The sequence below is a fragment of the Nuphar pumila genome, chromosome 6, assembly GCF_984573655.1.
Source record: "Nuphar pumila chromosome 6, dmNupPumi1.hap1.1, whole genome shotgun sequence".
Lineage (NCBI taxonomy): Eukaryota > Viridiplantae > Streptophyta > Magnoliopsida > Nymphaeales > Nymphaeaceae > Nuphar > Nuphar pumila.
In genome coordinates this window covers 127,227,958-127,252,126 of record NC_143254.1, presented here as the reverse complement: position 1 = coordinate 127,252,126, position 24,169 = coordinate 127,227,958, and the positions used below count along the sequence as shown (strand labels likewise).

At 35.8% G+C, this 24,169-nt stretch overlaps 1 protein-coding gene and 1 pseudogene across 1 annotated transcript in view; one reads left to right on the top strand and one right to left on the bottom strand.

Moving 5' to 3' along the window:
- The first annotated feature begins 442 nt into the window (after positions 1-442).
- LOC149836126 (uncharacterized) lies at positions 443-12,143 on the top strand (annotated as a pseudogene).
- A 1,202-nt stretch (positions 12,144-13,345) lies between these two features.
- Positions 13,346-24,169, bottom strand: part of LOC149836125 (COP9 signalosome complex subunit 1-like) — a 73,381-nt gene continuing 62,557 nt past the window's right edge. The window contains exons 3-6 of the mRNA XM_090010794.1: positions 16,658-16,774; positions 16,403-16,488; positions 14,635-14,869; positions 13,346-14,040 (exon numbers count right to left, since the gene is read on the bottom strand). Coding sequence (XP_089866920.1) covers positions 13,864-14,040; positions 14,635-14,869; positions 16,403-16,488; positions 16,658-16,774 — 615 coding nt within the window. The 3' untranslated portion in view covers positions 13,346-13,863. The remainder of the gene's footprint in view (positions 14,041-14,634; positions 14,870-16,402; positions 16,489-16,657; positions 16,775-24,169) is intronic.

Here is a 24,169-nt window from a genome sequence, read left to right as displayed (position 1 = left end):
GATGATATATAATTCCTGGAATGAGGAAGAAGTCCTTTATTGTGTTTTTGATGATTCATGTCTTCCGATAGAATTTCAAGTTATTTGCTTCATATGAGAACAGTTGCAAATTATCTCTTCTATTGTTTGTGTCCATATGCACGTATTGTTTGCTTCCCTAGATGCAATCAGTTGTAGAGCTAATGGCACAAACTTAGTGTTTCCACAGCTGATTGACATTTGGTACTATAATCATAAATTAAAAGCATTGAAAATTTCATCAATTTGTTGATTTGTTCTTAAATCAAGCTCTTTCAGACCCTTTGCAATTATTATAGTACATTAAATCTGTTAGCTAGTTGAAACTCTTGGTTTTTATTTAGATTGCAACAGTACTTGGTGAGTGCCATTTCTATTTATTTATTTTTTGCATCAGGAGGTCGTTCTTGGTCCTGAAAAGAAAATGGTGGTATCAAGCGACAACTTTTTAAGAGCAAACCTCATTGGTGATTATGTTGGCTACTCTAGTATACCATCATTTGAAAACTTTTATCTTGTTACTCCAAGGGAGGTACGCATACTTACAGACACAAGCTAAAAACATTTCTCTCCCCCCTTATTGTTTGAGAATAGTAAAAATCTTTGAGTTTCATTTTGCTTAACATATTCAGAACAATGTGTGTATAAAAACCTGCCTTTGAAGAAATATTTATTAAGCAGCAATGGCATACTTTTGAGCTATTATATGCCCTATTATTTGGCCATTTGATTCTGAACAAAGTTCATAAATATAAATTTTAATCATGCTTATCCACTATGTACCATATGCCTTGACATAAACATGAAACCTTTTAGGATGTCCTAGAGACCGTGTTCACCATCTTCACTGGTGATGATCTCATTTATGGTAATTGGATATAACAAAACTACCACTTTGATTTTTGGAAGCTAATGTGGTTGATGTATGTAATTGTTGTCCCTTAAAACAAAAAAATTGATGTATGCATCCATAATCCCTAGGTCCCAGACCTGGCTCTGATAGTTTAGAGAGGGCTTTTGCATTAACTTCTTTTGGATTAAAAAAAAATGATGTACAGGAGCTTGTGTTGTCCCAGACCTGACGCTGACGCTGATTCCGGTCGCCTCGCGATACGTCCTGAGGAGGAATTTGTTCGGTTACGATATCAACAAGAGGGGGTCTCCCCAGAGAACGATCAAAGTGTGGGTCCTCTTTCTTTTTCTCGTTTTTCTTGATTTAATTTGAATTTTTTAGATTTTTCTTCATGTTGATTTAATTAGTGAACTTTTAATAATTGTTTCTTTTGTGTGTGCATTCGTGAAATTAGTTTCTTTTTTTGTGATTTCATGCTTCATTTGGAGCGACTTAGTAGTTAGAATCTGGTTTTTTATGAATTTAAATTCGAATTTTTTATGGAATTTTGATGATTCCTTTAATGCAATTTGATTTTTAATGTTTTTATGAAATTATAACAGTTTTTTATTACTGAAATTGTTGAAAATATTGAAATGCAGTTTGGTTTTTATGATAATACTGGAATTGTTGAATGTTTGCGTTCAGATTATAGTTGTAACACATTTATTTGGGATACCCTATTCTACAGAAGATCAGGATAAGTGGGGATTTTGTACTGTGGCGCACACTGCAATACCCAGCTTATCCTGGTTTTCTGGATAAATAGGGGCATCCAAAGAACCCTTTAGATTTTTTAATTTTTTTTTATGACGATGAAAACCCTCACTGGGAACCAGATCGCTTATTGGGTCTGCCTCACTGCGAGGTAAAACTATGAGTTGAGGACATGACCACCCAGCCTTACGTGCCCCAACCGTGATAAAAGCAACGGCAGGCCCCATGCGCCAGCGGGATTAGACGCCGGACCCCGCTGACCACATGGTTTCCAATGTTCTCATATATGGTTCACTGATATTTTAACTTTTCCAATTTTGTCTTTGCTTGTAGTTGTTATATTTCAGTGCTTTTGTTGCAATTCAGTAATACGTTTTGTTTGAAATAGCACGATGCTGTTTCTTCAGAAAGGATTTTACACAAAATATGTTATAGCATCCCATCCTACAGAATTATCTTTTCTTCTTCACAATAATGACTTGGAAGGGGAAAAACGTTTGATTTACAGATGGAGACTTGGTAAATTTACTTCATCTAGATAAATAAATTGTTTCTTTTTTATTTTCTTCTTTTTGCTTTATTATCCATTCTGTTGTTGGTTGAGCTAAACGTGACAAGGAAATAAAAAAATAGAATACTTTGCTGAATAATAAAAATAGATGCCATTAGCGTGGTCTTACTTCATTGTTGATTCTGTCAGGATTTCTACATTGATCAAATTTGTTGATGGTACCTTGTTTTTTGCAGGCCTGAATCACTGGGTATTGTTCTTGGGATTGTATACTTGGTTGTCACAATTGTATTCCAACATTTCAACTTCGCTTCTGATTCTGATGTAAGTACCTGGTGACTGGTGTAAATGTGTATGTCGTTCTTCTTTTTGTGAAAAGATCACTATTTCTCGATGAAGATTATTTTTTCCAGAGTGATGTTATATTTTCTCTAACGAATGTTGGTTGGTACCTTCTTTGTAAAATAATTCCAACCACTTTGAAGACTAATGTAACTGTTTTCTGGTGCCTTATGCATCTGTCTCAGCAAGAATTTCTCATAAAGTTGTAGCATCCTCAATGTCGTGAAAAGTGTTGAGGCATAGCATAGCGCTCCACCAAAAACTGAGGCGAGACGTAAAGTGTAAGGCTCAAAAAAAAATTTGAAAACTTTAAAAAATATCTAAAATATAAATAATTGAAATAAATGCCAAAAAATCATTTATCTTCACCAAACACTATATCAAAGGGTCAATCAACACACTTTTGCATGTATATACTCAATAGAATGTCAAAAAATTAACAAACACACAAAAGAGTGTAAGAATATTAACAAACACACAAAAGCCCCTAATTTAAAGCCCTAAAATCCATTTATCTTCACCAAACACTATATCAAAAGAGTTAGCCAACACATTTTTGCATTATATACGCAATAGAATGCCAAAAAATTAAAACACACACAAAAGAATGCAAGAATATTAACAAACACACAAAAGCCCCTAATTTAAAGCACTAAAATCCATTTTTCACCGAACACTACATCAAAAGGATCAGCACACACATTTTTGCATGCACATGTAATACACCGAGCAACATCAAGAGAGAGAGAGAGACAAACACACACACACAGACGAGAGAGAGAGAGAGTACATGTGTCTTCTTCTTCCTTTCAGTAGAGAGAAGGAGAGCAAAAGATGAGAGACGAGAGAGGGAGAGCGAGAGACGAGAGAGAGAAAAAGGGGGAGGCCCCGACCCTAATTAGGATCGAGGCGTACCCCCATTTGACCCGATACTAAAATAGCATGTGCCTTGCCCTAAGGCTATGAGGCGTATGCCTTAGGGCATATACATTATTTACATGCACCTCAAGGCACATGGGCCCTTGCCTTGGGGCGAGGGAGGTGCGTTTTTAACAATGTTTATCATCCTATGGAATCAAATATACAGTTAGTAAGAGATTTAATGATGGACATGGCATATATATATATATATATGATTGCCAAATGTGTTTACCTATTTTCTATTCCTTTGTGCAGTGGCTTGTTGAGTATAATGCAGCATTAGCCTCTATCTGCTTCATGCTTATTCTTGGGTTTGTTGATGATGTCCTTGATGTCCCTTGGAGGGTGTAAGTTACCTGATACTTGTTAATAATGTTTTTAACCATTTGTGATACCATGTTATGATGCATGCATCGTTGAATTGATTGACAAAATTGACATCTTTTTATTTTTAAGTTCTTATTTATTTTTGTTTATTTATACAAACAACAACAACTACGCCTTCATCCCAAAACAATTGGGGTCGGCGATATGAACCAAAAAAGAAAATCATTCTGGGTCTTCCACATGAATCCTTCTCCTTCAATCATTTCTATCCAATGTCATGTCCTCCGTGAGGTTCAAAGCATTCATATCCTTTCCTATCATCTCCATCCAAGTCTTCTTAGGCCTACCCCGACCTCTTTTAACTAATATATTTTCTCATTTCTCCAACCTTCTAACTGGAGCATCATTAGGCCTTCGCCGAATATGTCCAAACCACCGTAAACGATTCTCTCCCATCTTATTTTCAATGGATGCAACACCTACCTTCTTATGTATCTCCTCGTTTCAAATCTTATCTTTTATTGTATTTCCACACATCCATCTAAGCATATGCATCTCAGCTACACTCATTTTTTGAATATGATGTCTCTTGGCAGCCCAACATTCCTTACCATATAGTAAAGTGGGCCTAATTGTCGTCCTATAAAACTTTCCCTTCAACCGCAATGGCATTCTACGATCGCACAACACTTCAGTTGCACTTTTCCATTTCATCCACCCAACCTTTATCCTATGATTTACATCTCCATCAATTTCTTTATACTTTTGAATGATAGATCCCAAATATTTGAAACAGTCATCCACCGGTATTTCTTGCTCACCAAGCTTCACTACTTCGTTGCTTACTAAACCGACATTCCATATATTGTCTTACTCTTACTCAACTTAAAACATCTTGCTTCCAATGTTTGTCTCCATAATTCTAACTTAGCATTAACCCCAGCTCTAGACTCATCAATCAAAACAATATCATCAGCAAACAGCATACACCACGACACATTTTCTTGAATTGATCTCGTAAGCATCTATCACTATAGCAAATAGGAAAGGGCTTAATGAAGATCATTGATGTAACCCAACCATTATAGAAAAATTGGTTGTTACCCCTCCACAAGTACGGACATTGGTTACTACTCCTTCGTCCATATCTTTAATTATATTAATGTACTTGAGAGAAACACATTTCTTCATCATTGTCCACCAGAGAACATCCCTAGGTACTCTATCGTATGCCTTCTCCAAATCAATAAAAACCATATGCAAATCTTTGTTCCTCTCTCTATATCTCTCAATAAGTTGTCTAAGAAGATGTATAGCTTCCATAGTTGATCTTTCAGGCATAAAACCAAATTGATTCTTCGATATCATGACAACCTTCCTCAACCTATACTCAATCACCCTTTCCCAAAGTTTCATAGTATCACTCATGAGTTTTATACCACGATAGTTTGTGCAATCTTGTATATCACCCTTATTCTTATATAGAGACATCAAAGTACTCTTCCTCCACTCATTAGGCATCTTATTTGTCCACCAAATCTTGTTAAAAAGATTTGTCAACAATTCTAAACCTTTCTCACACAAGCATTTCCAAGCCTTGATAGGTATATCATCTGGGTCAACTGCCCTTCTTGATTTCATTTTCTTCAAAGCCTCTACAATTTCTTTCTTTTGAATCTTGTGCATGAAATCACGATTCATCTCATGAAAAGGAATGGAGAAGTCTCCAAGATCCTCAGTATAACTTTCATTAAATAGCTTATCAAAATAATCTTTCCATCTCACATTAATCTCCTCATCTTTGACTAAAACCCTTTGTGTTTCATCTTTGATACATCTAACCATACCCAGATCCCTCGATTTCCTATCTCTTATCTTTGCAAGCCTATAAATATCCTTCTCACCCTCTTTGGTATCTAACTTGTCATAAACTTTCTTATATACCTTATCCCTCGCGTTTCGAACTACTTTTTTAGCTTCCTTCTTTACTATCATATACTTCTCTAAATTCTCATTATCACGACTCTTACTTAGATTTCTATAACACTCTCTTTTAACCTTAATAGCTTATTTGACATCCTTGTTCCACCATGATGTATCCTTACCTAGCGGTGCACTGCCTTTAGACTCACCTAATACCTCCTTAGCCACCTTTCTCATGCCACCCGCTATCTTATTCCATATTGATTCTGAATCCTTCTCGAGACACCAATCAGCTTCCTTAACTATCTGCTCTACAAACATTCTTTGTTTAGCTCCTTTCAGTGCCCACCACTTAATTCTAGGATCTATCCTATGTCTATCCTTTTTGTGGCATTTTCTAATTCTAAGATCTAAAATTAAGACTCTATGTTGTGTAGCTACACTTTCTCCCGGTATAACCTTACAATCGATGCAACAACCCCTATCTCTCTTTCTAAGTAGGAAAAAATCTATATGACTCATATTAACCCCACTTTTAAATGTTACTAGGCGAGACTCCCTCTTCCTAAACCAAGTGTTTGCTAAGATCATATCATAGGACAAACCAAAATCTAAAATCCTTTCTCCACTTTCGTTTCTTTCTCCTATACCATAGCTTCCATGGATACTCTCAAATCCATCCCTACTAATACCTACATGTTCATTAAGGTCACCGCCGATGAAAAGCTTTTCTTCATAAGATATCTCTTGTACTACTCCATCTAAATCTTCCCAAAATTGATGCTTAATGGAATCATCTAAACCTACTTGAGGTGCATAAACACTAATAATATTAATAATAGCCGTACCTAATACTAATTTAATAAGTAAAATCCTATCACCCTTCCTACGGACCTCAACTACATTATCTATAAACTCACGACTAATAACAATCCCTACTCCATTCTTATTCCTATTTATACCTGTATACAAAATCTTATATCCTCAAGGTTCTATCACTTTTGCTTTCTCACCTACCTATTTGGTCTCTTGTAGACATAAACTATTCATCTTTCTCCTACACATAACATCTACTAACTCTACCAACTTATCAGTTAAAGACCCTATGTTTCAAGTGGCTGACCTAATTTTATGGTCTTGAACTATCTTCTTTACCCCCACCCATCCAACAAAGTGAGGGAACCCTTGCCTATTTTTGTTTATTTATGAAAACAGAAAATTGTTGTTACCATCATTTGCAGCACTTCCCTTGCTGATGGCATATGCTGGTCATACAACCATCATGGTTCCAAAACCTCTAATTCCCTATGTTGGATTGAAAGTTCTAGATTTAGGTGAGTGAATACATGTATATTATTTTATTTCATTTGATAGAATATAGTTTTGCATATTGAATCATGATGTTTCTCTCACAATGCTTTCTTTTTTAACATGACAAAGGATGAATATGATATGTTTTCCATAATCTTTGTTCCGTTAAGTTTATTTTGCGATGATATATATGTATATATATATATATACGATTCTTTGTTCTTTATTTTCTTGATCAGAGGTTTGTTTATCTTTTTTCGCGTTCATGATGTGCTCCCTACCAGTAACAGTTTTCTGCTGATATATCTTATCTGACATGGTAAAAGAGCTATTTCTTTGCAGTTTGCTTTTTTGCTTTAGGATGGGGTGTTTTTGTATCAGTGTGTTCTTTTCCTTCTATTCACCATTCTCACCTTCTCTGACCCAGTTGATTTAATTTGGATGATGTTTTTTCAATTTGCAACCACATTACTACATATTCAGTCTTATCCATATGTGGCAGAAAACAAGGTTGGTAGCAAAGTTAATTCATTGGCATATCATTCTGAAACCTGGATGATACCCAAAATATAGGGCAAATAACAGTTACCATCATGATACTTAAAGAAAAGCTTTTTTCTTTCATGTTTCTTTACCTATATTTACCAACTTTTGTTAGTTTTCTATATAAGTTATCCTTCTGGATGGGCTGGATTATGAAAATTTTGCTATTTTCTGTGGGTTGTGATTTAGAATGGCAGAAGGGATTGAAATGTTTGAAATTTTATCATTTTTGAGGTTGGTAAGTTTTTGTTGTTGCACCTTTGTCAATTATTTAAGCTTTATTTTTTATACTGTTTGTGTTATCAAATTGTTTCTATAAATATATTCATATTCATATATTTGTATATCTAATGAATTAAAGATGTGTAATCAATATATAGCCATTATCCAATATTGTTTGAGTTATCAAAATTTTTGTGGCTGTGCATGAAATGTTTGAAAATTTATCATTTTTGAGGTTGGTAAATTTTTTTTGTTGCACCTTTGGCAATTATTTAAGCTTTATTTTTTCTACTATTTGTGTTATCAAATTGTTTGTATAATTATATATATATTTATATATCTAATGAATTAAAGATGTGTAATCAATATATAGCCAATATCCTATATTGTTTGAGTTATCAAAATTTTTGTGTCTGTACATGATATATATATATATATATATATATATATATATATATATATATATATATATATATATATAGGGCCACTAGAATTTGTTAACTGGACATATGAATTGGAGTGTGAACCGAGATTTTCATGGTTTTTTTTTTCTTAAATTTCACCATACGGATGTGATCTAGATGCTTGGTTTTATAGAAATAGACTCTTGGATCATCCAATTACGATTTATAAGAAGGATCTTTTAAGGCTTGAAAATTAACGGCTCAGAATTTTCATAAATATTCAAGCATCCAAAAATCACATTTTTTTCATTGAAAATGCCTGATCCACCAGTCAATTCCTAGCAAATGGATCACACCAAATACAACTGCAGGGTTGGATTTGCAAAATAAGTGTGGAAATGCTTGTTCACACTCTAGTTCACATATTTTCAGTTAACATATTCTAGTGACCCTATATATAGATATATACAGAGAGAGAGAGAGGTGGTAGTTGCTAACCACTTTTCTGGCTAACTGGGATTTTGAAGGGTTTGTTCCTTGTTTTCCTTAAATCTGATTGTACAGATGTGCTCTACATGCTTGATTTTATAGAAATAGACTCTTAGATCATCCAATTCTGATATGCAGGTAGGTTTTTATAAAGTCTAAAAATTGATGGTCTAAGATTTTCATAAATATTGAAGGCTTAAAAAATCATGTTTTTCATCCAAAAAACATGATCCAAGTATCATTCCCTAGTAAATTGACCATGTCGAACATATTTGTACTGTCAGATTAAGGAAAACATGAAAAAAAACCTTGAAAACCCTGGTTAGCTGGCAATTAGCTAGAAAAGTGGTTAGCAGCTATATATATATATATATATATATATATATATATATATATATATATATATATATATATATATATATATATATATATATGGGTTAATATTTGGTGCCTTTGAAGGCACCAAATTATATGGAACTATTGAGTTGAAAATCATACATTCAAGCTTTATCAACTCAATCTGACCGCATAGATGTGGTCAGGAAGGTTTGTTTGCTAAGGATCAAGCCTTGGATTGTGTTATTTCGATAAAAAATATTATTTTTTGAGTCATAAGTCGTGAAATTTTAGTGCATTGTAGACCACTCTTTTTTTAATCCCTTAAAAAACCTGTTTATGTGTCACAATCATATGATTTAAAACTCATTTCCCACTAAACAAACATTGTAGATCACATCCATAAGATTTAATTTACAAAAAAAAACTAACAAATGATTTTTAGCTCAATAGTTCCATATAATTTGGTGCCTTCAAAGGTACCAAATATTAACCCTATATATATATATATATATATATATATATATATATATATATATATATATATATATATATATATATATATATATATATATATATATATATCTGTGTGTGTGTGTGTGTGTGTGATGAACTAAAGATGCGTAGTCAAGATATCCAATATTGTTGTTAATCAGTAAATTGCCCATTTATCGGCTTGTGATTGTGATTGGCAGTCTACATGCAAAATATAGTTACTGATCTTCTACACTTGATTTTGCTATTTTACCGTTAACATGATTCAGTCATTAGAAATTGCTTTTGCCACTGAAGTTTCGATGCTAAAAGATCTTAAGAAATGTGTTTGCAAAGTGCTCTGAGTTTGCTATCTTTCTAGTAATCATTCTTCCATTTATCTGATGAGTTTACTTGTTGTATGTGTGCACAGGTTGGATATATAAAGTTTATATGGGACTTCTAGTTGTGTTCTGCACTAACTCTATCAATATTCATGCTGGTCTAAATGGCCTTGAAGTTGGACAAACAATTGTTATTGCATCAGCTGTAAGAATGATTTAGCTACGTTTAAACTGGGTGCTCAAATTTTGCACATAACAAACATAACTCCATTGTCTCGGTACAGGTTTTGATACACAACGTGATGCAAATTGGACGTTCCTGAGATCCTCAATATCAGCAGGCACATGCGTTCTCTATTTACCTCATGCTGCCATTGCTAGCAACTTCATTGGCTCTCCTTTCTTATAACTGGTAACTGGATGCCACCAATTAGACATTTGCTTCTGAAAGTTTCTAATGCAACAAGATATTTATTTATGACCTGGAAACTCTAGGTATCCATCTTCAGTTTTTGTTGGTGATACATACACTTATTTTGCTGGGATGACATTGGCTGTGGTTGGCATACTAGGCCATTTCAGGTAAGCTTCCCATATCTTTGTTTTTCAATTTTTAAGAAAAATCAAGATCTATGTGCCTATTATTACCAGATTCAAGTAGTTGCAGCATTGAAACTCTCAGTCTTTTTGAACCAAAATGTCACTAACTGGCATCAAGATTGCAATATATTTGCAAAAATGTGCCCCTTCGCCTTAGACTCTTGGATGCCTGTAAGTCTATAACTCTTTTCTTGGAATCTTCAATTTAATCTCCAGTATGCAGATTATGTACTGCATAGTACATGAATAAAACCCTCATGATTTCTGTGTAAAAATCACAAATTGCGTGTCTTTTTGTGTTTGCTGCTTTCAGTTGCATTTCTGTAACACACACACACACACACACACACACACACACACACACACACACACACACACACACACACACACATATACATATATATATATATATATATATATAATGTTTGCTACCCTCATGGGTAAGGAACCCTCTAGTGAAACATCATTTATTTTTTTGCATATTTGACCTTCCAGATGTGATCTGCATGTTTGGTTTAGTAGAAACCGGCCCTTGATCATGTTTTTCCAGTGTGTATGTCAGATTTTCCAAGTAATGAGATAGCCTATAATGTATCAAATTTTCAACCCTCAAAATTGTATTTTTTACATTGGAAAAATATTATCCAAGGGTCAATTCCTACACATCCATGGGGTCAGATTTGATCAAAACAGCAAATGTTATCCCATATATATATATATATATATATAGTCACAGATATCGGCGATATTTTCAAAACATTATGATATTATCACTGTAAATTCAGCAAATGATAATATAGGTAAAATATGGCTTTTTTTATCATATTGATATATTATCAATTAGTTTTACTGTTTTTATTTATTTTTTACATTTTCGATATGTTTTCTTCCTTATTTTTAACATTTTTTAATTTTTTCTTTTATTATTTATGTATTTTTTGTCTAAACATGATTCTGTATGTTTTTGCAGTGAAACTCTCTTGCTTTTCTTTCTTCCTGAGGTTCTAAATTTCCTATACTCATGTGCTCAGGTATTCCTCCATTTTATCTTTCTGTTGTTTGTTTGTTAGTTGCAGAATGGAATGAATTTCATTGTTTGCATCTAAATTCCCACTTTGCGGGGTTTCTTGACAGCTTTTTAAGATCGTTCCATGCCCACGACATCGTCTTCCAAGGTAATTATCATGCAAATTTTTTTCGTGAAATGGTTTGCTTTCTTATGCTATGTAGCTGAAACTAATTGCCATTATATAAGATGAGTAGGTGATACGTTGGTTCTTGCAGGTTTGATCCACAAACTGGATTGTTGACTGGGACCAAGGACATGAACCTTGTCAACTTGTTCCTGAACCGATTTGGTAAATGTACAGAAACGGTTCTCTGCATTCGCCTACTCATTTTCCAGGTATTCTTTTTCGTGCTACTCATGTTTCGGTCCGCGTATCAGTCATCTGAGTTTTATTTATTTGTATATGTATATGCATTACTGCAGGCCGTATCGTGTCTCTGTTGTTTCGGGTTGAAGCATCTTCTTGCTGGTTGGTATAAATAGTGTGGCGTGATCCAAATCTTGGGATTGTCAAAAAAAATCACGTGTAGGAAGGAACACTGCATTGATTTGTGGCATGCAATATCTGGCTTTGACAAGCCGAGCGACGTTTCTTGGTGTTTGATTTCTTAGCTCGCCAATGACGATGGAAAAGCAAAAGAAAATCAGTTTGTCTCAATTTGTTTTCTTAGAAGGGCCTCACTCTGTTCATCCCTTATGAGTCGGTAACTTTAATGTAATTATGTAACATTGAAGGCTAATGTAGAGAGTTTTCAAAGATTTTGACACAACTTTTTCATTTACTCCCAAATTCTCCATGTTCGTCACTGGCTTAAGTGGTTTTCACCCTGGTTTCAAGTTCCACATGAGTGCACGTGTACACACACACGTGCATACTGGATCTTTTTTTTTTACAGAGCTGGGGTTACGCAGACTCCTATCAGGTATACAACCATATACCATTGGGATTCGAACTTGCAACGTCCCAACATAAGGTGATTTGCACTAACTGCTCCTGCCAGACAATACGCACTGGATCTTACATGAACATATTAAAAGGTCATATGGTGCAGCAGTTAAAATCCACAAGTCAAGCTTCCATCATTTCATGCTGTTTAGTTTTACAAAATTGAGAAGCGATTTTGGGGAAGAATTTTTAAATATAAATAGAGACCCATTTTTTCACTATGCCCAAAAGGATACCAATACTTTCTAGAGTAAAATATAAGTCCTAGGTTTCCCAAAAATAGAAATAGAGGGCCTTCTTTAGACCATTCACTCAGGTTGCATTTGAATGCCTCGGATCGTAGATCTGAGGATCTGATGCATTACAGGCATGATGATGTGGTGCTGGTATGGTAGTAAAATCCTGGGCTTTGCAAACACTATATGCTACCTCGGATTTGAGATCTTTACTTTTGTGAAATATAGAATAGAGTGCCATAAATTTGAAATCTAATGGGGAGCGGTTGGACATCAAATCCTGCCCTTTCAAATCTTTGGACCTGAGATCCGTGGCATTCAAACAAACCCTCAAATAAAATTTAAGTCCTAGGTTCTTTTACAATATATATATATATATATATATATATATATATATATATATATATATATATATATGGCTTTTGCTTAAATTTAATTATGTATATATTGTTGACATATTATAAGATTTAAAAACAATCTCTTACTAAAGCTCGCCCCATTTACCATATAGTCTGCAACCATATAGCGTTATGAGCAAGATATGTATATATGAACTTAATGAGCTAAACCAATCAAAGGAGCTCATGTTCAGGGCACGGCTTGTTAAATAAAATGAGTTCTAAAACTAGGTCGTTTATGAGTCAACAACAGGCTAAATCTATCAGTTCACACACACACACAAGCCAGTTGAGACTATAAAATGTCCGAACAGTAAATGTTGTTGAAAACTACAGATTTAATCAATTGCAAAGAGATACATGCAGCTTTCCACATTTGCACATTATGTATGGGGCAAAAAAGCCAGCATAAAGATTTAGGAAATATCACAACTAACGAAGTATCTTAAGTCATACATTTGAATCTTGGAATCCAGTTGGAACAACACTCCCTGGTAAATTTGCAATAGAACACCAAAACTCGATTCCAGCCAAGTGTGTAAGACAGCGAGCAAACCCCACAATAAAGATAGAATTATTGCAGAGGGGTCCATGCAATTCTAATCTAGGAATGAGATCTGTTGCTCAATCCAACCAACCAAGAATTCAACGAAATTTTCTCGATTCAAAATCTGTTATATCCCATAGCTGTCTTTTCACAAGAGGAAGATCATCATGCAAGTAGAATCAGATGGTCCTCAGTGAAACCAAACTCCCCAAGCCAAAAACAGACAATCTACATGGATATTCCTTGATAATTCTTTAGCAACGCAGCGAACAAATACCACCACTTGAAAAATATCACAATTTCTTTGCACCCCTGTTGGTGTAGTCATACTTTATCAGATTGGCCCTCAGTAGCATTGCATGGATTTCCCTCTCAAACTCCGCACCATTTTGTAGGACCCGTTGAAATGTTGTGTTCCTCTGATCAGCATGTCGAGCATAGAGGATTTTATTATGTGAATCAATCCGAGCCTGGAAAGTGCACTAACTTGGGTCATGCCAATACTGAATATTGATAGAGAAAATCTGATTCAAAGAACCAGCCAGATAAAACCAAGGTAGAAATCCCAAAATGGATGAAACGAATGCTAGATGTATTTCATGTGCACATAAAACACTCATGAATCTGAACCATGTAGAGATGGTCCAAGTAGCATGTGCAAGCATGCATCCATCTACCAGTTCCAGTCTATGCATCCCCTAGGTGGATGGCATCCAAGCATGGAGAATACATGCATGCACAAATTAGATATTGGAAATGAGCAACTCAAATGGATTAGAACACTTTAATTTCTACAAATTCAGCAAATGAACCTTGTGTATATATGAATGCATGTAGTTCTCCATAATATTTCAATGTATCCTTGTGCTCAAAGGTCTCCTAAAGAAAACAAAACAACTCTTCCACCAACAAGCACATGCATTTGATAACTACAACTTTGACACCACCATCAAACAAGAGAGAGAGAGAGAGAGACTATGCTGGCATAGAAAACTACCAAGTTAGTACAACCCAATAAACCAACAAGAAAAATAGACAACCAAAAGTACTTCAAAAAGCCCTACCTGGATTTGGTTGTCTGTAATGAGTGCTTCCAGTTCTTTCTCAAGTCCAGCAACTGTAGTCTTGAAGGCACTGGCCATTGTGTGCAAATCCACAGAAATAAATGGATGTGTATATTGAATTATTGCTTTGTGACGGATCTGGTCATATAGTGCTTCAACATGATCATACAGATGAATATCAAGCAATAGATTTGGCTTGAGATTTTCCAGACACTCGAGGCATGACGCATAACGACTGAAGAAAACAGAGACAATGTTAGAGAACATCAAGATAATGACCACAATAAATCTCAAATGGAAAGTACTTTTTTGTAACAGGGAGAAACCACCACTTTGGTTTGGACGACCATTTACGGGACGAGAGGTGCCACATAAACCGTGGTCCAGTTTGGGTGTCAGCGGTGTAAAACTCCATAAATATTCCCCCTTGCCCACTGGGGATAGTTTCTCATTGGCATCAGCCTTGTGGCAAGGGAAGGGGAAAGTGCTTAAAACGAAAGGCAAATGAGAAATTTAGATCAACTTTATAATAGAGGAAGCTCCAGATATATATCTTAGCCAAAAAGATCTATAGCTGAAAGAGGAAAAGAGAAAGAAAGAACAATCTGCGGTAGCAAGGGGTGCAGGTGAAGTAAGTGATCAACTGGGAACAGTCCACGTTGATAAACATTCAGTCTTCAGGATTATAAAAAGATTGAGAACTTTTCAGGAGATGCCAATGGAGTTCAAATCAGATTTTGGCACTATCTAAATAAGAACGTAACTAAAGGACCCTCTGAATCCCATATCAATCAATCCAAAAACCAAAGAGTATTTGCAGAGATAGCATCAAGAATGTTGAGAACAATTCAATTCCCTCATTCAGTCTTCAGGAATATAAAAAAATCGAGAAATTTCCAGGAGATGCCGGTGGAGTTCAAATCAGATTTTTCAAAGATATTGATCCATTTGGCACTATCTAAATAAGAATGTAACTAAGAGACCCTCTGAATCCCATATCAATCCATTCCAATACCAAAGAGAACTTGGGAAATGAATTATTCTCAACATTCTTGATAATATTTAAGTAACAATCATTGAATTTTCTCTGCAACTGTAGTTATCACTTGATAAACAACAATCACAGAATGTTAAACATCTACCACTTCAATATGGAAATCTTAACAACATCCAAATATTGATGGATAATAAAGTCAATTAGCAAAAGTATTGGCCATGGTGCCATAAATGGGTTTACGAAAATGGAGATGATAGTAGTGATGCTGATGAGGGAAAGGTGGAAATGATGGTAGAAATAGTGGATATTGTGGAAATGGTGATGGGTGGCCAACAAATCTATGATGCTCTAAACATTGATTTCTTTTTAAAAAGATTAACATCAAGCCTAAGTCCATTTTACCGCTAACATTTTTTAAAAATGTCACTGTTGCTTTGAATTTGTCAATGATTGACACCATCAAGGTATCAATGGAAGGCAAATCTAGGTAAAACATATCAGACACAGTTAGGTACAAGTACTTGATAAATCAACAAGAGGATGACAACAACATTATGATTCCCATCTTGTAGAATACCATGTTTTCCTTCTATAGCCCCAGCAGCAAAGTACTTGACAAACTACCCTTTTGCAACCTTGTGCATAATAGATTCAAAACATACATACTCAAAAACATAGATATTTTGCTCATATAGCAAGTTGAGAAAATTATGGGGGAGATATCAATCAAGCAAGAGAGAGAGAGACAGTACAACTGAAATGATGGTTTACCTAGCATAGAAATCATGAATGAGCTCTCTTATTTCTGGTACAAGCTCCAAAAAATTCCGAAAGTTGATATTGTCTATTACTTTATTCTGACAAGGATCAAGTTAGGCAACTGTTACAATATTTATAAATCACGTCACATTCTGAAGATGATAAAGTTAAGCAGTGTTACCTTCAACAAGTAACTTAGGCAACTGATATAACACATAATCCGTACAACATTTTAGAGATGATAAAGTTGCATGACTGAAGTATTACCTTCAACTCCGTTCTGTCAAAACATGCAAGTGCACAAAGCCCACCATAAGTCGCAACATCCTGTGGTGCAATCACCTCAGTGTAATTATTTCCAAGTTCAGGATTTGTCTCCAGAAACTACAAATATGAAGAGACGTTTAGTTATCACACCATGCAACTGAGTTCTTCCAATAAAAAAGGAAAATTTTGCAATCACATCCCTAATACAGGCTTTCATATCAAATAAGTGCTTTTTTCACATACCAGCAGTCAATATTCTTATAAGAGGGAATCTTTGCTGGGTTATGGTAGTCATAGGTCTAGAACATGTAGGCTTGCTGAGGCAACTGCCTAGTAAAGAGGAACCAAGTGCCGGTGGCCAGAGAGTGGGGAACCCAGGCGGCTGGCAGTAGAGGAGAGGCTTGGAACCAGTTTACTGGCTCACACTAGGGGAAAGGTTGCTCAGTCTCTATCGTCGTTAAAAAGAGATCTTGCTTGAGGGCTTAGTCTGACCAATCCAGTCAAGGGGCGGTGTGCAGTCTTCCCCCATTCCATTTCAATTTTTTGTGGTCTATATATGTATAGCATAAGCCCATGACAAAATATAAGTGTATCTTCTGTCATATCAGTGCATGCATGTGTTAAAATACATATGTAATCTACATATATATATATATATATATTGTCTAAATATACCCACTAGGGGTATTTTAGACATTTCACAAGTACCCGATAGGGGTACTTGTTATTTTGTTTTTATTTTTTGTAATTATTTTGCACTTTATTTTTATCTTTTTTTGTTTTTTATTTTTTGCCACATAAGGGGCCCCACCATGGAGTCGATGGGGCCCCCAACGGTCACATTTGTGACCGTTGGGGGCTCCCAACGACTCCATGGGGAGCCCCCTAGGTGGCTCTCCTTTTAAGGCCTAAGGCCACCCCTCCTTTCCTTGTTTTGTGTATATATAGGGGTGAACCCCTCTTGTATTCTTCACTCTTGTGAGTTCTCTCTCTTTTCAATAAGAGACATTTATATTTTTATGTTGTGTTGTCTCTTGTGGGTTTGGGTGTTAGCCCTTTTGTTTGTTCATTAGTGGATATTGTAAGTGCTTAACGCACTCTTTGTTTTTCCGCATATTTCATTACATGGTATACTCTTCTTCTTAATATAGCTAGTTGTGTAGCTATATTTTTTTCTTGTTGTATCTCTCTTCGTTTGTCCTCTTGTGAGTGATTAAATGGAAGGAGAACAAAAGATTGATCTCTCCTTCAAGCTCAATGGCTCCAACTACATGATGTGGGCCGCCGCCATGGAGAACAACCTCAAAGGTAAAAAACTTTGGGGATACGTTATGGGCACCATTCCGGAACCACAACTCCAACTAACTAAGATGGATGGTGATCAAGAAAAAACTCTTGAAGGAAATGCCCGCATAAAGGCCATTGAAGATCACCAATCTAAAGTGGAAGATTGGGAAAGTAAGCATGCCAAGATTCTTGCTTGGTTCATGAACAATGTGGAGCTCAAGATTTGCGCCAACATTGCTAAGTTTCGGATGGCTAATGAAGCATGGTTCTTTATGAAAGGTATGTTTACTCAAAAAGACCTTGCTCGTCAATTCTTTTTTCAAGAAAAAATTCGGACTATCAAGCAAGAGGAAATGAGTGTAAGGGATTACTTTAGCACTCTTGGACCCTTATGGGATGAACTATCTTTACTAGAACCAAAGTGGGTTTCTAGTGTGGATGTGAAATTAAGGAGAGAACAAATGGAAAAAGAGCATTTTTTCCAATTTTTATATGGGCTTAGGCCCGAATATGAACAAGTTAGATCTTCCCTTCTTCATAGATCAAAGCCTCTTCCCTTGGAAGATGCCATAGCCGAAATATGCCAAGAAGAAACTCGTCTTGACATGATTAAAGGAGGAGATGATGTTTTGGCCGTATCAAAACCCGGCAACCATATGAAAGCTTACAAACCTCCACATTTTGGAAGGCAAAGTAATTATAATGGCAACTATAGAAAAGTCATTTGTCATCATTGCCAAGAACCGGGTCATATAAGACCTAATTGCCCTAAGTTGAATGAAGCACGTAAAAATAAGGTTGCTTCCGTTGAAGAAGCTACTCAAAAGAAAGAGGAAACCATCAAAGGGAAGGAATCTTTTTCTCTTGCTCAACTATCGGAAGCACTACAAACTCTACTCAAGATATCATCAACCTCGGGTGCCGCCATAGCTTCTTCCTCTCCTCCAGGTATGTCTTCTTGGATCCTTGACTCTGGAGCTTCCTTTCATATGACCCCGCTTGAAAATGAGCTTTCTGATTTGTGTAATAACTATAAAAACTCCTATGTTTCAACTGTCGATGGTACATCTTTACAAGTAAAAAGTTTTGGAACTTTAAACTTTTCCAAAGATTTCTTTGTGTCAAACGTGAGAGTTGTACCTCAACTTAATTTAAATCTCCTCTTTGTTGCTCAAATATGTGATCATGGATGTGAAATCTCCTTCTCAACTAAGGATAGATCTATACAGGATCTCTGGTCCGAGAAGCAGATTGGGCAAGGCCATAGGAGGGGAGATCTCTATTATATGAGCAACTTGAAACTCCCCACTAACTCTTTTTGTAACCATGTCCAATATAAAAATATTGAAATTTTGCATCAAAGACTTGGACATCCAAGTTTCTCAAAAATGTACTCCTTTCCATTTGGAAAGAAATTTTGTAATGAGAAACATTTTGTTTGCAAGAGTTGTATTTTTGGCAAAATGAAATCCATTCATTTTCCAAACCGAACTTTTGTGTCCAAAAGACCGTTTGAGTTAGTCCATTCGGACGTTTGGGGTCCTTCCCCGGTCATGTCTAAAGGAGGGTACTCCTATTACGTTACTTTCATTGATGACTACACTAGGTATGTGTGGATCTACTTTCTCAATTTAAAATCCGAAGTCTTTGACTTCTTCAAAAAAAATCATATGATAGTTAAAAATCAAATTTCAAGTAATATCTCTACTCTTAGATCCGATTCGGGTGGAGAATATTTATCAAATGAATTTCAAAATTATTTAGAAGTGAATGAAATTTGTCATCAAAGATCGTGTCCTAGGACTCCCCAACAAAACGGCTTGGCCGAAAGAAAGCACAGACACATCATGGAAACCACTAGGACACTCCTTATTTCCAAGGAAATTCCAAAGAGTTTTTGGGCCGAAGCGGCCTTAACCTCAACTTACTTAATAAATAGAATGATATCTTCATCCTTACAAAATACATCTCCATATGAAAAACTATTTGAAAGAACACCCGATTTCAATAGATTAAGAATTTTTGGGTGTAAATGTTTTGTCCTTACACATAAAAGGGACAAATTATCTCCTAAAGCTATTGAATGTGTTTTCTTGGGATATGGAGAAAATCAAAAGGGTTTTAGATGTTTTGACTTGAAAAATAACAAACTCTATGTATCCAAAGATGTAACCTTTTTGGAAAATGAAAATGGTTTTGTGAAAACTAAAGATATTGACGAAAGTGAATATGCTTTTTTATTTGATCTTCTCTCCCAAGAAAATGAGACTCCTCAAGAAGAGGAAATCTCTAATGAGTCTTTGAATGACCTAGAGGATATTCCTCTTGACAATATTGTAGATGAAAGTGATAGACCAATCCAAACCTATGTTAGGCGTGGTCAACAAGCTCAAATGAGCGCCTTAGAAAAATACTCTCAAGGATCCAACATAGAAGAAACCTCCTTAAGGAGATCCGGTCGAATCTCCAATCCTCCTAATAGGTTTGTTTCCTATGAGTCCCTAACTCCAAGGTATAGAGCGTGTCTAATTGCGTTGCACTCATTTCATGAATCTTCACACTATAATGAGGCCAAAAACATTCCCCAATGGGTTGAAGCCATGAACTTAGAGCTTAGTGCCCTTGAAAAGGCAAAAACTTGGAAAATAACTTCGTTACCCACTGGAAAGAAATCGATTGGATGTAGATGGGTCTTCAAAATTAAAACTAAAAGTGATGGTTCATTAGAACGTTATAAAGCCCGGTTAGTAGCTAAAGGATATGCTCAAGAATATGGTATAGATTATGAAGAAACCTTCGCACCTGTAGCTAGGATGACTAGTGTTAGGACTTATCGCCATTGCGTCAGTCAAAAAATGGCCTATCTATCAACTAGATGTTAAGAATGCATTCCTAAACGGCGAATTAAATGAAGAAGTTTACATGGATCCCCCACCAGGAGTATGTATTGGTAAAAATAAAATTCTCAAACTTAAAAAGGCATTATATGGTTTAAAACAAGCCCCAAAGGCTTGGCATGATAGATTTAGTAATGTAATGACAAGTTTGAATTTTCGTTCATGTTATACTGACACTGCTTTGTTTGTGAAAAGTGCAGGGTCTTCAGTAGTTATTTTACTACTTTATGTTGATGATATGATCATCACTGGAAGTGATGAGCAAGGAATTAATGATATTAAGAAAGTTTTAAAAGAAAATTTTGACATGTCTGACCTTGGTTTCTTAAGATATTTTTTAGGAATTGAAGTGGCGTACTCTCCTCGAGGGTACATTCTCTCTCAGATGAAACTTGTTGCTGACATTTGTTCCAAGTCTGGTATCTCTGATGATAAGAAGATAGAAACCCCTGAAGTCATTAATGTGAAGTTAAGATTGGAAGATGGAACACCTCTCGAGGATCCTACTCCCTATCGGCAACTTGTTGGGTCTCTAACCTACTTATCCATCACTCGGCCAGACATAGCTCATGACGTCCACTCAGTCAGTCAGTTTCAACATGCACCTACAACCGTGCACATGAGTGCAGTCTTAAGGATCGTCAGATACATCAAAAACACCATAACTAAGGGAGTTTTTCTTTCCTCCTCCTCATCACTTGATTTAATTGCTTATACTGATGCGGATTGGGGAGGAAATCCCAATGACCGAGTCTCAACTACGGGTTTCTGTGTTTTCTTAGGTGACTATGATTTCTTGGAGATGCAAGAAGCAGCACAAAGTATCCTTGTCCTCAACGGAAGCGGAATATCGTGCTATGGCCACTACAACCATGAAACTTGTATGGCTAAGAAGTCTTCTCAATGATATGGGCATTGTCATCTCTACTCCTTCGAAGATGTGTTGTGACAACAAAAGCGCAATTTATATCGCAAGCAATCACACCTTCCACGAGCGTACTAAGCATATTGAGATGGACTGCCATTACGTACGTGATGAATTCCTAAGAGGAACCATAACACTTCCTTACGTCACATCTGAGTACCAGTTGGCGGACTTCTTCACTAAAGCCCTTGCTGCTCCTCGTTTCTTGTTTCTCCTTAACAAGCTTTCGGTCATATCTCCGTAAAGCTTGAGGGAGGGTGTTAAAATACATATGTAATCTATATATATATATATATATTGTCTAAATATACCCACTAGGGGTATTTTAGACATTTCACAAGTATCCGATAGGGGTACTTGTTATTTTGCTTTTATTTTTTGTAATTATTTTGCACTTTATTTTTATCTTTTTTTGTTTTTTATTTTTGGCCACATAAGGGGCCCCACCATGGAGTCGATGGGGCCCCCAACGGTCACATTTGTGACCATTGGGGGCTCCCAACGACTCCATGGGGAGCCCCCTAGGTGGCTCTCCTTTTAAGGCCTAAGGCCACCCCTCCTCTCCTTGTTTTGTGTATATATAGGGGTGAACCCCTCTTGTATTCTTCACTCTTGTGAGCTCTCTCTCTTTTCAATAAGAGACATTTATATTTTTATGTTGTGTTGTCTCTTGTGGGTTTGGGTGTTAGCCCTTTTGTTTGTTCATTAGTGGATATTGTAAGTGCTTAACGCACTCTTTGTTTTTCCGCATATTTCATTACAGCATGTGCACCACAACCATGGTTGACATTCTCATAACTCGGTTTTTGGGATTGCATGCAACTCAGATGAGCCACAGTTTCTTGTGTAATTTATTGAAAATGAATAACATATAATTTATAATAAAAAAATTTAAAAAATTAACGTGTGATTTATTACAGATAATAATACATTCAACTTAAAAAATTTATATAAATGTGTACATAGTGACAGATGTTAGAGAGGTTAGAAAACATGATAGGTTAGTTCACTATTTTAAATTGTAAAATCGACTGATATTTGCAAAATATCATGATGTATTTCATAAAATTTAATCATCACATTTTAATCGCAATATTTATATTCTAAATATGAAAGTTTCAAAAATTGTATGAGAGTGATTTACGATTCATTGAATAGTTTCATTTTTTGGTAAAATCTCCCTTTATTATCATTATTTCATTATTAAATGTTAAAATATTATCATTTAATTTATTACTCTCTCTCTCTCTCTCTCTCTATCTATCTATCTATATATATATATATATACATATATACATCCATTGAATGCTATTTAAGTTTCTCACATCCACGAAGTACCATGACCAATAACAGAAAACATTTTCTTGGAAAGTGCTAGAAGGAACTTTGAAAAATAGAAAGCTTTAAATGCTTTTAATTAATGTTTTGAATTTTTAAACAAAACAATTTTATCATATATCTCACTGCAAAAAACACGGTGGAATCTTGACAGACCTGGCCGAGTCAAAGCATTGACTCGACCAAGTTTGGTCCTAACCGAGTTATACTGTTTCAGTTAGGGCCCAATCTGAGCCAACTCGAGCGAATCACAAGTTGACTCGCCAAGTTTGCCAACTATGACCACAACTTCTACTACCGGAAACGAGACTCGAGGAAGTATGACTCCTAGTAAAGTCCTGGCTTTTAACAAAAGGAATGTTAATGTATCTTGGACCTCATGGGTAAAGGTTGGAACAATTTTAGAACTAAACTGGATTTAGTATCCATAAACAATTTGTTAATCCTTGCTGCGGTAATTCTTCTTTGAAAATCTACTCGAAGATGATGTTGATCAAAGAAAATTGAAAAGAAAACCGAATTTTAGATTAAGTTCCTCAACTATCAGTATTCAAAAGAATGCCTAATCAATTGACTAGGTACCTATAAGCACTGACCTGGCAACTGGGCTCCAGCATCCTAGAAGGCCAGGCCCTAGTCGACCAATTAGGCAGCCCTAGTTGGCTTTCATTTCTATTAAAGAAAAAACTTAAGAGAAGAGGGGGCAGGGGTCAAACCCAACCCTAAGACCCTTTATTTTTTTGTCCCCTTTCTCTCCCATTCTTTCAACTGCTCAAAAATGAGGGTTGTCACAGGCTAAATTCCAAGGCCCAATTTTTTGTACTTGAAAGCCAAATAACGCCTGTGTGATACTAGGCCTCACGGCCTAATCAGCCTCACAGCACGTGTTTTCCCACACGTAATTCTTTTACATAGTGGAACTTCAACTTAGCGAACTTTCCTTTCAAAGAATCCATTTGATCAAGGTCGTCGCGCATCTGATAGCCACTTACATGCATAGTCGTCCCATACCGGCTAGCACCTCCAACCGAAGGGTCAAACATGTCTTGCCGCTCACACAAGCAA